We start from the raw sequence: 12,747 nt of genomic DNA on the forward strand, positions 1-12,747 counted from the left end.
ACAGAGGTCCCGTACAGCAATCGGGACACAGCACGGATTGTGGACCGCGCACAGGCTGGGAATGCAGGACGAAGTTTATAAACGGCCACCCGCTCCTGCACTGCTCTCGTCCAGCCGTTTATATACATGGGCCGGATGGGAAGTGGTTAAAAAAAAAAAAAGGCAAAGAGAAAAATGAAATATTGTTTGCTTATCTCAGGGCAAAGAGAACAGTTGTCCTTCCACCTGTTGACACCAGAGAAAAAAAAAAAATGGAGGCTTGCTGGGAGTGGTAGGGGTTATGCTAGGGCTCTCCTTACAGCTTTGTATGCCAATGTCCAGGACCCGGTGGTAGCCACCAAACCCATGGTCAAAGACTGTAATGTACTATCAAGAAAAAAACCTTTTTGCAATCAGTCAAGAATTAACCCAATGACTGGAAATAAAAACTCAAAACATTGAGATCACAAATAGTTGTTTTCTTACAATTTAATCGAGCAAAAAACAATTTCCTTGTTTTTTTTTTTTTTCCAAATTAAGCACATTGGCATTTTCATTATTTCACAGAGATAACTTCATGGTCAGTCAGTACCGTCCTAGCAACCTAGAACATCAAAATTCGGGTTCATGTTATGAACAGAAAAAACAACTTGGGTTTAAGTGTATGCATGCGGGTGTTCTCTGAAGACCCGTTCCATCTGTCCCAGGCAGTACTGATCAGAATGTAAGAATGACGTAGCAAATCCATTCCTTAAAAAAAACTTTCTAGGGTTTTCGACAAGACTAGAAACCGTACTGGTGCCCCTGGGTGGTCTATACTTCACCTGCCATGAAGGCCGATGGCCAACACACATACCCCCACTAGTAGGTCAAGCATGGTGCAGCCTCTGGAAGCAAGTCTAAAGACTTATTTTTACTCTATCTCTGGTCTCACCCACACAACACCAGTAAATGTTGAAAACTTAAGACAGGAGAGATGCTTAAAAGTTATTGCAAAGGTGGAGGCATCACCAGACCCCAAGGTGCCAACTAGTAGTCCATAGAGAATGTGGTGGTAAAGAGACTCCAGACTCTGAGATGGGGAGGGGGTGAAATCACAAAACGTATGTGCAGGTACTTTACAAATGTTTTGACTGGTAAAAATTTTGAGTAACTTCAGTTAAAACAAACCATGAGAAAATATTTTTGGTTAGCTTAGAGGCGTTTTATAGAGTTGAAGGAGACCCAGTCAGGAAAGGACCGATTCAAAAATGAGAATATTTAGGCTCCATTCACACTTGTCCAACTCCAAAGTTGTGCCATTTCCATTGCACCTTGGATGCGACTTTGGCTGTTGTGCAATCGTCACATTTAAAACGTTAAGATGCGACTTTTGAGTTTACATTGCAGCCTTGGGCACTCAAGTCGCATCAAAGTAGTGCAGGAACCTTTTATAAAGCGGTCTTCCACCCAAAAGGGGAAGCTCCGCTCGTCTGCCTCCTCCTCCCCCTCCGGCACCTTTTGAAGGGGAGGGGGGAGCAGGTGCCGTACAGCTGAGTAGAAATTCAACGGGTTTCAGCTTGATTAAGGCCTACTGGCCGAAACACGTTGCCTTTCTACTTGGCTGTACTTCTGAGAAAATGGTTATTTTTTATTAAAAAAATGGTGAAGCCCAGCAAAGTAGAAATTCAATGCGTTTCAGCTGCTAGGCCTTAATCATGGCTATGTTCCACCCAAAAGGGGAAGCTCCGCTCGTCTGCCCTCTCCCCCCCATGGCTATGATTAAGGCTTAACGGCCAAAATGCTTTGGCCTTCTACTTGGCTGTGCTTTAGCAAAAAAAAATGGCTATCCTTTATTACAAAATGGTGAAGGACAGCAGAGTACAAAGCCAACGCATTTCGGCCATTAGGCTTTAATCGTGGCAATTAAATCCTAATGACCAAAACGCATTGAGATTTCCACTCAGCTAGACTTCACCATTCTGTAATAAAGGATAACCACTTTGGATGATTTACCGGGGTGCTGTTTTTTATTTTCTATGGAATGTACAGTGTTTTGTAGGTTATAGGAAACCATTTAGCCTGAGCACCCAGTACTTGGAGCTTTGGATCATAATGGAGGTCATAGAGTTATCTCACCTGTTCTAGTTCATATAGGACTCAGTGGGGTTGATTAACCTCTTCACGCCGGCCACACGCACATGTGCGGCCTCCCGGTGTCTGGGCCTAGACACCAGGCGGCCGCACATTTGCGTGCAATTAAGAAAAACATATGTGCTGAGAGCGTGGGCCCTGCCCGCTCCCAGCACACATGTTCGGTACTCACGGAAAGGTCCCGATCTCCTCTTTTGATCGGGACCTTTCTCGATCATGTGACCGCTGTGACAGCGAATCACGGCGGTTACATGACCCTAAAACCCCGCCTCCTGAAACCCTTAAAGGGCCAGGAGGCGCCGGCTCCAAGGGGTTAAATAAAACAGTGCAAAATCTGGTGCATGGTAGCCAACCAGCTTCTAACTTTAGTTTGTTCAGTTAAGCTTTGACAATGAAACCTGGAAGCCGGTTCCTGTGCAGAGCTGCACCAGATTTTGAACTCGCCACTTTTTGTAAATCAAGCTCGTTATTGGCTGTTATGCACACTCAGGAGCTTTGAGACTGTGCAAGGCCAGGAGCTCACAGGGCAACAGATTTCAAAAGCCTTCTTACATCCGACTCTCGTTCGAGACTGATTCTCTTTAAGGATGTGACAAGTGATCTGTCCTTTCAATCTCCTTTTTTGGCTGCCACAAAGTGACAGTGCACACAGTTTTCATTAAAACACGCTAACTGGTGGAAAAGAGATTGGTGGAAACCTTCAAGTTCAAATAAAAAAAAGAAGTTTGGTTCCGCCTGCTGTAAAGTGGCCCTCACTTTAACCATAATTTAATAATCACCATTCATTTTAAAGGGTCAGTTCACCAAAAACCAATGTTTTGGGAGCACCAATGGTGTCGGGAGCCCAGGGATTAATGGACACTCCCCAGATAATGTCATATGTGACAAAACGTGTAATGGGCAGAGCAGATATATGCATCTTTGAACCCAGAAGCAGCCCGTTCTAATCCAAGGGACCAACTTGAGCTATTCTGTGATTGTGATTTTGGCAATTTTAATAAAAATCGTGGTTCTACGCTATGGAGTATCCCTATCTGTTTTACATAATTTGGAGTTGTGGCATATAATCACGTTCTGTGTGGGATGTCATATGGTGCCACAGAATTCAGCGATACGAGCATATATTGACTTCTCTTAAACAGAAGGTCAATATAATCTGGTAATCGTACCCATTTGATACTTGGTGGAGGACCACTGTGGTGTCACCTTTTGGAGTGCAAGGACCTATTTGGGGTCTGATCCATATCACCTATTTTTTCACCTGTGACGGTGGACTTTCACTTTATTATTTGAGACTTTTTATGCACTGAATATTATTATTATATCATTTTGTAAGGGGTGCAGCACTGTTTTTATTCATTAATGGACGCCTACATCCCTTGGGATCCCTGAGAGTTCTGATCCTGTGTTCCCAAGCTTCTCTCACCTTACTTGCTTCTCCATGGTGTGAAATAGATATTAAGCCCAGTGGCTGCAGGTAGAACTCCGTTTAAGGTGGTCAAAGCTGGGAACACAGGTTCAGAGCTCTCAGCTCTAGAAAGCAGTGGGCACAGCCAAGAAGAACCAAGTGGTGACCGTGCTTTTGGAGGTTCACCTCAAGGCTATCTACCCATAACTGTATCAGAAACACGAGAACCTACCCCCCCCCCCTACTGACTGAACCATTGTCCTTGGTTGGACTGATCGTTTGGTTCTACAACATACTCAATGACACGCAGAGCTAACCCCCTAAACAACCGCTTGCAGGTTTTGGTGGTCAATCGTGTCACAAAATGCTCGTCTGAAGATTACTTGAGGTCCTCTGACGTCAGGACCAAGAATATCCTAGAAGAGAATTCTGGGAAAACAGGATACATCTGGGAAAAAGTATAGTAGGAAATGGAGAAGGGGTGTAAACTGTACATTATATATCATGCTTCAAGATGATCCTCTTCAACAGCATAAAACAGCAAGACCCTGTGAAGTATTTAAAAGGGATCTCAATTAAACAAAAACCCTCTGCTGAATAATTTGGACTCCTCGGGAGGGCAGCAGCTTAAAGTGGTTCTAAAGGCTGAAGAATTTTGCATGAAGGTTAAAAACATTCTAGGTGCAGCTCCCCCCCCCCCCCCAATACTTGCCTGAGCACCATCTTGCTCCAGCAATGTGCACCAGAGCAGCGGCTCTCATTGGCTGGGACACAGCATCGGGAATCATTGGATCTTGCTCTTGTCAATCACAGCCAGTGAGTTAGGAGGGAGCAGGGGGGCGGGATTGAGCCACGCTCTGTTTGTTCCATAGACACGTAGAGGTGGCTCAGGAGCGAGCATGCAAGAGTACCAACAGAGCAAGAGCAGCACTCGGCAAGGGGGAGGGGCAAGAAGCGCCGGCAGGTGAACCAAGAAGAGGATTGGGGCTGCTCTGTGCAAAACCATCACACAGACCATGTAAGATGTGTTTAAAGAACAACACTTTTCAAACACAAGGCCCGCGGTATCCTCCCTTGTCTCAGCAGTCGGCAGCAGAAAGGAGGACAAAACTCCTCCTACAGATCATGCACCTCTCTGTGCAGCCGCAGCACCCCTTCGTCTAAGCTCTGGTCTCAGCATTCAGCAGACTCTTGCAGCTGACCCTAGTCCTAGTCCAGACCCTGCATTTTCTACTTTCCGGCTCCACCCCCAGGTTCTTACTGGCAGCAGCACAAGGTAAGGGGGGGGCTGCATTTGATGTAAGGGAGGGTGGAGGACCCTTGACTTCTGATGGTGGTGGTGTTGGTGGGGGATGCTCTTGAGATCTGATGTAAGGTGGAGTGGAGTGATCCAAACATCTAGTCAGACAGATAAAAAAGGACATTTGAGGGTGACCATAATGCTGATATGGCCTGGGATTAGAATGAGGTTGACATCCCTCCAAAAATTCGACCCCCGGACCTGTAGTTTAATCTGGAGCGCCGGCTTATGAATTTATCTAGCCATTTAATTGCCACTCAAAGCTTAGGATGGCCTTTTTCAAGGTCTGATAAGATGTGAGAACTTGTGAGGGTGGTTTCACCAAGGGTTTGGTTAGGAACATGAAAGATGCTACTTGTTGATGGCCCAATAGGTGGCCAAGTCAAGGCCAGAAGACTGTGCTGCTGGAAGGGGGGGGAGGACTAAGCTATTGCGGTTTCTTGGTCGGGCAAATTTTAGAACACCAACGCGGGTTTGGATAATTTGGCAGAGGGTTGTTTCTCAGAAATCCCCTTTAAAATATACATTAAGCTGCCTATCGGGAAAAAAAAGGATGAGCTGAAGGAAAATTTATGGTGTCCAAGCTAAGCTCTAACAAGAGCTTGAAGGATCAAGGTAGCCACGTGCCCCACCAACAACAGGTTAAAACAAAAACCACACACACTTGGATGACAGCTGCCATTTTGTTTTTTTCCAGGCGTCTTTGGGACATGGTTCCACCTACGTAGGAAATCTCATAGCCCCCAGTGTCGTAAAGTCAATACAGCTGTTCCTTCGCGTGGACCTTCTGATGCGTAATCAGGTTGGATCTCTGGTTGAAACACTTCCCGCACACTGCGCACAGGAAGGGTTTTTCGCCTGTGTGGATTTTCTGGTGTCGGACGCGGTTGTGATTGCTAATGAAGCACTTGCCGCACTGTGGGCAGGAATATGGCTTCTCCCCAGTGTGGATCCGCTGGTGTTTGGTGAGGTTGCGGTAGCTGCTGAAGCTTTTGCCGCAGTCTGAGCAGGAGTAGGGCTTCTCGCCCGTGTGGACTCGCTTGTGTGATTTGAGGTTCTTGTTGCTAATGAAGCATTTGCCGCACTCGGTGCAGGAGAAAGGCTTCTCGCCAGTGTGGTTCCTTTGGTGGACGATGTAGTATTGTTTGGTGGTGAAGCCCTTTCCGCACTCGTCGCAGAAATACTGCTTCTCCTCGCTGTGCTCCTTCTGGTGCGCTGCCAGGGTCTCGCCCGTAGGGAAGCTGACGCCGCATTCCGAGCAGCAAAACGGAGTCTCTACCGCGTGCATCCGCTGGTGGATGTAGAGGTACTGCTTGCTACTAAACCGCTTCCCACACTCCTGGCAGCCAAATGGCTTTACTCCCAGATGGGTCTTCTGGTGAGCAAGAAGCCGCTGGCTGCTGGGGAATCGTTTCCCGCAATCGCTGCAGAGGAACTGTTCTTTGTGGCTTCGTTTATGGTGGCTGAGGGAGGTGGCGCTGCCAAAGGTCTTGCCGCAACTGGGGCAGGTGTAGGTCTTTTCATTGGAGTGCGTCCGTTGGTGGGCAACCAGGTATGACTTTTTGGTGAACGACTTGCCGCAGTCAGAGCACTTGAAGGCTTTCTCGCCCGAGTGCAGTTGCTGGTGCTCAATAAACTTGGCCTTGCCGCGGAAGCACTTGCCACACTCAGAGCAAATCATCAGGAACTTCTCCTTGTGGATCTTGCGGTGAATGAGGAGCCCGGCACGGGAGGTGAAGCATTTTTTGCATTCGGAGCAGACGTGTAGCGTGGCGTCGCTGGCTGCCTTCCCACCGTTCTCGGCATTCGTACGGCTTCTGCTCGCTCTTACAGACAGGTTGATGGGGAGGTCTTGGGGTTTGGAGCTATTTTCAGAGGTCTCTTCCTCGGGGCCAGAGCTGGGTGGGGATTCTGGATTGATGATAACAGTCCCCTCCTCGAGGACGGTGCTCACGGGCGATTCTATGTGATCGTCACCATCACCTGCCGCTTCATTTGGACCGCTGCTTGTGGGAGATTTTGAGTTGACGGCGATATTCTCTTTATCCGGGCTGGCGCTGGCAGGTGACTCCGGATGATCATCTCCCTCAACTTCAATAGGGTCAGCGCTGTCAGGGGATTCTGGGTTAACAATGACAGTCTCTTGCTCTAGGTCACTGCTTTCGGGGGATTCCGGATGAATGATGACGGTCTGCTCCTCTAGGGTGGTGATTTCAGGGGAAGGGGGCTGGACAGTAACAGTCTCTTCCTCGAGGGCGGCGCTCACTGGAGATCGTGGGTGAATAATAACCGTCTCTTCCCGTAGGCCAACGACTGCGCGGTAGGCTGGGTGAGTCTCAGCATGCTCGCCGTTCTGTTTGCTGTTGTCGAGGGAGGCTGAAAGAGTGCCTTCTTGACTCATGCCGAGGACCGGTCACGGTGTCATTCGAGAAGAAGGGTCCCGTTGATGAAAAGGACGACCTGTCAATCAGATCAGAAAATGTTCAGTAATCATGTATCCTCAACACTGGCCTCTGATCAAAGTGTCTCAGAGAAGTACCTCAACAGTCTTAGTAACAGCCGAGCCCTGCAAAGGGGGACTGGGTAAAGTATCTAATGGGGCACCATGGCCAACGCAGAGAGAAATCGTTCATTCCCTAAGACACACTGAGGAGGCTCTGCAGATCCTAAAACTAAATACCAACAGAAATAACAGACAGCTTTGCATGAACCTAATATTTTTCGATGCAGAAACGTCCCCCCGTAGACTTCGATGCAGAAACGTCTCCCCATAGACTTTGATGCAGAAACGTCCCCCCGTAGACCTCGATGCAAAATCACGTCCCATTGATTTCAATGCAAAATTGCGTCCCCCGCAGACTTTGATGCAAAAAAGCCTCCCCCCCATAGACTTCGATGCAAAAACGGTCCCCCGTAGACTTCAATGCAAGAAATGCCTCCCCCCCCTGCAGACTTCGATGCCAAAACGTCCCCCCTGTAGACTTCGATGCCAAAACGTCCCCCCTGTAGACTTCGATGCCAAAACGTCCCCCCTGTAGACTTCGATGCCAAAACGTCCCCCCTGTAGACTTCCGATGCCAAAACGTCTCCCCTGTAGACTTCGATGCCAAAACGTCCCCCCGTAGACTTCGATGCAAGAACGCCCCCCCGTAGACTTCGATGCCAAAACGTTCCTCCGTAGACTTCAATGCAAGAAACGCCCCCCCCATAGACTTTAATGCAAAAAAAGCCCCCAATAGACTTCAATGCAAAATCGCATCCCCCTAGTGACTGCAATGCAAAAACACCAGCCACATTCGTTGTAAATACATTATAGATATATATATGCTGTCCGTTCGCTTTGCGTAAGACACATAGAGCCCTGGCTCACCCCACCCCTGCTCTCTCCTCATTGCATCACTAGTTGTAATGGACAGCAGTGGGAGCCAATGGCTCCCGCTGCTATCTCAGTCAATGAAAAGAGGGAGTCCCGGGACAGCCGAGGATCCCGTGCACATCGATTGAGATCGTGCTCAGGTGAGTATTAGGGGGGGTTGTGGGAGGAGCACACAAGGGTTTTTTTTAGCTTTTAGAACCACAAAACCATACAGTAAGCCCTGAAGAAGGGGGAACCCTCCCCCGCAATGCGTCAACCATATTTTATTGTTCCTTTCAATTCCAAGCTTTTGGACAGTTTACACCGGGAGCCCCTAACTTACCTAAAACATACCTACAGGCGGGTCATCTGCTGAGTGGTCCCATTCACCACGAAGGAAGGAACTTTTGCTTTGCCAAGTCCATGGCTACCAAACACACCCACCAAGGCAGATCTTCGGAACCTTTGTAACATGGAGGAACCCTTAAAATAACTTTCTGGTCTCCGGAAACCTCTGCTAATAATGATTCTATCTACATATCCTGGTAGATCATCATGGCCAGTAAGTTGATGTATGAGAATAAAGAAGTAGGATCACTCCTGTCAGGCGGAGCAGGGGATGGGATAGCTGCTGTTCTCTTCTTCCTCCATTGGTAGTCTACTGTGGGCAGAAGAGAGTAGAGCGAGGGGGGGGGGGGGGGTGAGGTGCCCGCTGATTGATGACCTACTCCTCAGTACAGACACCTGCCGGGGAGTGAGGGCGGACTGCCCTTCTTCCTGTTCACTCTTGTCAGGTGACATCACGTGACCAGAAGACGACATTGCCTTTATTGCTCCCCCTGCTCCATATTGTTTATTTCAGGTACTTATATAGCGCCATCAATTTACGCAGCGCTTTCCATATATATTGTACATTCACTTCAGTCCCTGCCCTCGAGGAGCGTACAATCTAAGGTCCCTAACTCACATTCATACATACCCATACTAGGGCCAATTTAGACAGGAGCCAATTAACCTACCAGAGCCTTTCCCTAGAGCCACACGGGCCCCCTATATTTCCCTAGCGCCACACGGGCACCCCTATCTTTCCCTAGAGCCACTCATGCCCCCCCAATCTTTCCCTAGAGAACACGAGCTCCCCAATCTTTCCCTAGAGCCATGCGGGCCTCCTTTCCTTTCCCTAGAGCCACACGGGCCCCCCTATCTTTCCCTAGAGCCACACGGGCCCCCCTCTCTTTCCCTAGAGCCACACGGGCCCCCCTCTCTTTCCCTAGAGCCACACGGGCCCCCCTATCTTTCCCTAGAGCCACATGAGCCCCTTATCTTTCCCTAGAGCCACACAGGCCTCCTTTCCCTAGAGCCACACAGGCCTCCTTTCCCTAGAGCCACACAGGCCCCCCTATCTTTCTCTAGAGCCAAACGAGCCCCCCTATCTTTCTCTAGAGCCACACGGGCCCCCCTATCTTTCTCTAGAGCCACACGGGCCCCCCTATCTTTCCCTAGAGCCACACAGGCCTCCTTTCCCTAGAGCCACACAGGCCTCCTTTCCCTAGAGCCACACAGGCCCCCCTATCTTTCTCTAGAGCCAAACGAGCCCCCCTATCTTTCTCTAGAGCCACACGGGCCCCCCTATCTTTCTCTAGAGCCACAGGGGCCCCCCTATCTTTCCCTAGAGCCACACGGGCCCCACATCTTTCTCTAGAGCTACACAGGCCCCCCTTTTTCTACAGCCATATGGGCCCCCCTTTCTTTCCCTAGAGCCATACGGGCCCCATCTTTCACTAGAGCCACACGGGCCCCCTTTCCTTTATCCTAGAGCCACACAGGCCCCCCTATCTTTCCCTAGAGCCACACGGGCACCCCTATCTTTCTCTAGAGCCACATGGGGCCCCTTCCTTTTCCTCATCTTTTCCTCCAGCCAACACCGACTCAGCTGCGTTAGAAAAACTTCCGCCATTTGTACCGGTATTAGCCCCGCCCCTAGCCCACTGATTTTGAAAGGCTCACATATACCAGGGCCAATTTATACAGGAGCCAATTAACCTACCAGCATTTCTCTGGAGTGTGGGAGGAAACCGGAGTACCCGGAGGAAACCCACGCAGGCACAGGGAGAACATGCAAACTCCAGGCAGGTGGTGCCATGGTTGGGATTTGAACCAACGACCCCAGTACTGCCAGGTGGAAATGCTAACCATTCAGCCACTGTGCTGCCCACCTGCACTCACAGACCTTCTCCCTCCCGTCCACAGGCGCCCCCTCTCTCCCATCCACAGGCGCCCCCTCTCTCCTGTCCACAGGCGCCCCCTCTCTCCCGTCAACAGTAGGCCGTCAATGGAGTAAGGAATGAGCAGCATCTATCTGGACAAATACTCTGTACATGAGCATGAATGCCAGCAAGCTCCCAGTGTGCGTTTTTCCACGTGAGATCCCGGTATGCAGAAGAAATCAGTAGGAAATAGACCAAGTTGTGCAAATAGCCACATGTACATAAAATACCGAATTATACCAAGGGCGGGGCGCAGCACTGAAGAACGCTCTTCTGTCTCCAGCCGCTGTGATTGGCGATTTGACGGCTTGGAGGGTAACGAGTTGTGCTGAAGGGTCAGAAAGAATTCCGAACCTGCCTGAACCATCCCACCAGGAACCTGTCAAAGCTGACAACCAATCATAGGTGGAGGGGCGTGTATACCTGCAGCATTGGGGAGTGAGACCACCGATTGGCTGTCGGCTTTGACAGCTCCTGTCTACTTCTTAGCCATCTTAACTCTAACATGGGTCTCCCCTTCATTTTCCTAGAGCCACACGGGCCCCCCTCCTTTCCCTAGAGCCACACGGGACCCCCTTTCCTTTCCCTAGAGCCACACTGTGCCCCCCTTTTTTCCCCTAGAGCCACGCTATTTTTCCCTAGAGCCACAAAGAGCCCCCTATCTTTCCCTAGAACCGCATAGGGCTCCCTTCCTTTCCCTAGAGCCGCATGGGCTCCCTTCCTTTCCCTAGAGCCACATGGGCCCCTTCCTTTCCCTAGAGCCACATGGGCCCCTTCCATTCCCTAGAGCCACACAGAGCCCCCTTTCTTTCCCTAGAGCCACATAGAGCCCCCCTTTCTTTCCCTAGAGCCAAATAGGGCCACCTTATCTTTCCCTAGAGCCACAGGGGGGCTCCCTTCCTTCCTTCCCCTAGAGCCACACAGGCCCCCCTATCTTTCCCTAGAGCCACACGGGGCCCCCTATCTTTCCCTAGAGCCACACAGGGCCCCCTATCTTTCCCTAGAGCAACACGGGCCCCCCTATCTTTCCCTAGAGCAACACGGGCCCCCCATCTTTCCCTAGAGCAACACGGGCCCCCCTAACTTTCCCTAGAGCAACACGGGCCCCCCTCTTTCCCTAGAGCCACACGTTTCCCTTTCCCTCATCTTTTCCTCCAGCTGACACCAACTCAGCTGCGTTAGAACCACTGCCGCAATTTATTTGTACCGCCATTAGCCCCGCCCCCTGATTCTGAAAGGCTCCCAGGTATGCAGATGCCAATGGCGGCACGGAACGTTCACGGTAGAAGGGAATCTGTGGTTCCGTCCTTATCAGCTGTCAAAGCTCTCTTGGAGAATTCATGACCGGGTGCCAAGCCCTCCGCCCACTAGCATGCAGGAAGAGTCCATGCGAAGCCGCATGAAAGCCTCAATGCAGTGTCTTTATTTCTTTAGTGAAGAGGAGGAGGTCAGATCCACCCAGAGGGAAGGGGAAGGAACCCTTTAATCAGACAACAAGAATCCAATGTACTATGGAAGCCTATGGCACTCAGGTCTATCACATGGCACAGCTGGACACGCCGCCACCTGCTGCTCACAGCGAGCACTGCAGCCACATTCGGCGGACAATGGAAGCCTATGGGGTGCCGGGAACAGTGCCACCTGCTGGCCAAAGAGCCAACCTGCAGCAGCCTCATTCCAATACGCGGGACGAACCGCCGCGCACGGCTGCCGCTTCTGTGACCTCAGCAGACCCACCCGAGGCCCCTCCACGACCCCCGCCAGCCAAATGAAAACACACCTGACCGTGTCCGCCCGGTGCCCACTTGGTGCCGCCACTCTCGCGGTTTCCCGCTTCCGCTCACACACACACACTGACCCCAGCGCGTAATGGCTCGGCTGCCTGCGCGCATGCGCGCTCCGAGCGGCGGCTCGTACGAGACAATGGAGGGGACGTCACCGGACGTACTGCGCGTTTCGGACATGTTGACTGAGGGCAGAGATCCGATGACTCTCTACGGGGAACTGTGGGCAGCAGCAATACTCTAAAGGAGAGCCCATTCATTTTATAGGCTGGAAAGTTTCACTTGTATGTCATAATAATAACCACCAACAACAATAATGATAATAACAACAACAATAATTAAAAAAAATAACAAAACATAATAAACATATAATAATAACAATAATAATAATCTTGTTCATCTTATAGGCTAGAAAGTTTCACTGATTGCATGTCACAATAACCACCACCACCAACAATAATGATAATAACAACAACAATAAAAAAATAACAAAACATAATAAGCATATAATACAAATAATA

The 12,747-nt window shown here is 49.9% G+C and overlaps 1 protein-coding gene across 1 annotated transcript; it reads right to left on the minus strand.

The window, feature by feature from the left end:
• Positions 1–450: 450 nt before the first annotated feature.
• On the minus strand, positions 451–12,367 carry LOC149466103 (uncharacterized). The gene is made up of 2 exons (XM_089672809.1): positions 12,223–12,367; positions 451–7,280 (listed from the first exon to the last, which is right to left on the minus strand). Exon 2 carries the CDS (start codon positions 7,219–7,221, stop codon positions 5,578–5,580), a length of 1,644 nt encoding a protein of 547 aa, XP_089528935.1. The 5' UTR covers positions 7,222–7,280; positions 12,223–12,367; the 3' UTR covers positions 451–5,577.
• Positions 12,368–12,747: the final 380 nt, after the last annotated feature.

This window comes from Staurois parvus, unplaced genomic scaffold, assembly GCF_062004578.1.
Source record: "Staurois parvus isolate SC_StPar_1 unplaced genomic scaffold, SC_StPar_1.0 ptg000132l, whole genome shotgun sequence".
Lineage (NCBI taxonomy): Eukaryota > Metazoa > Chordata > Amphibia > Anura > Ranidae > Staurois > Staurois parvus.

Coding starts and splice junctions, on each gene's coding strand:
- LOC149466103 (XM_089672809.1), bottom strand. CDS start 7,221: ATGAGTCAAGAAGGCACTCTTTCAGCCTCCCTCGACAACAGCAAACAG.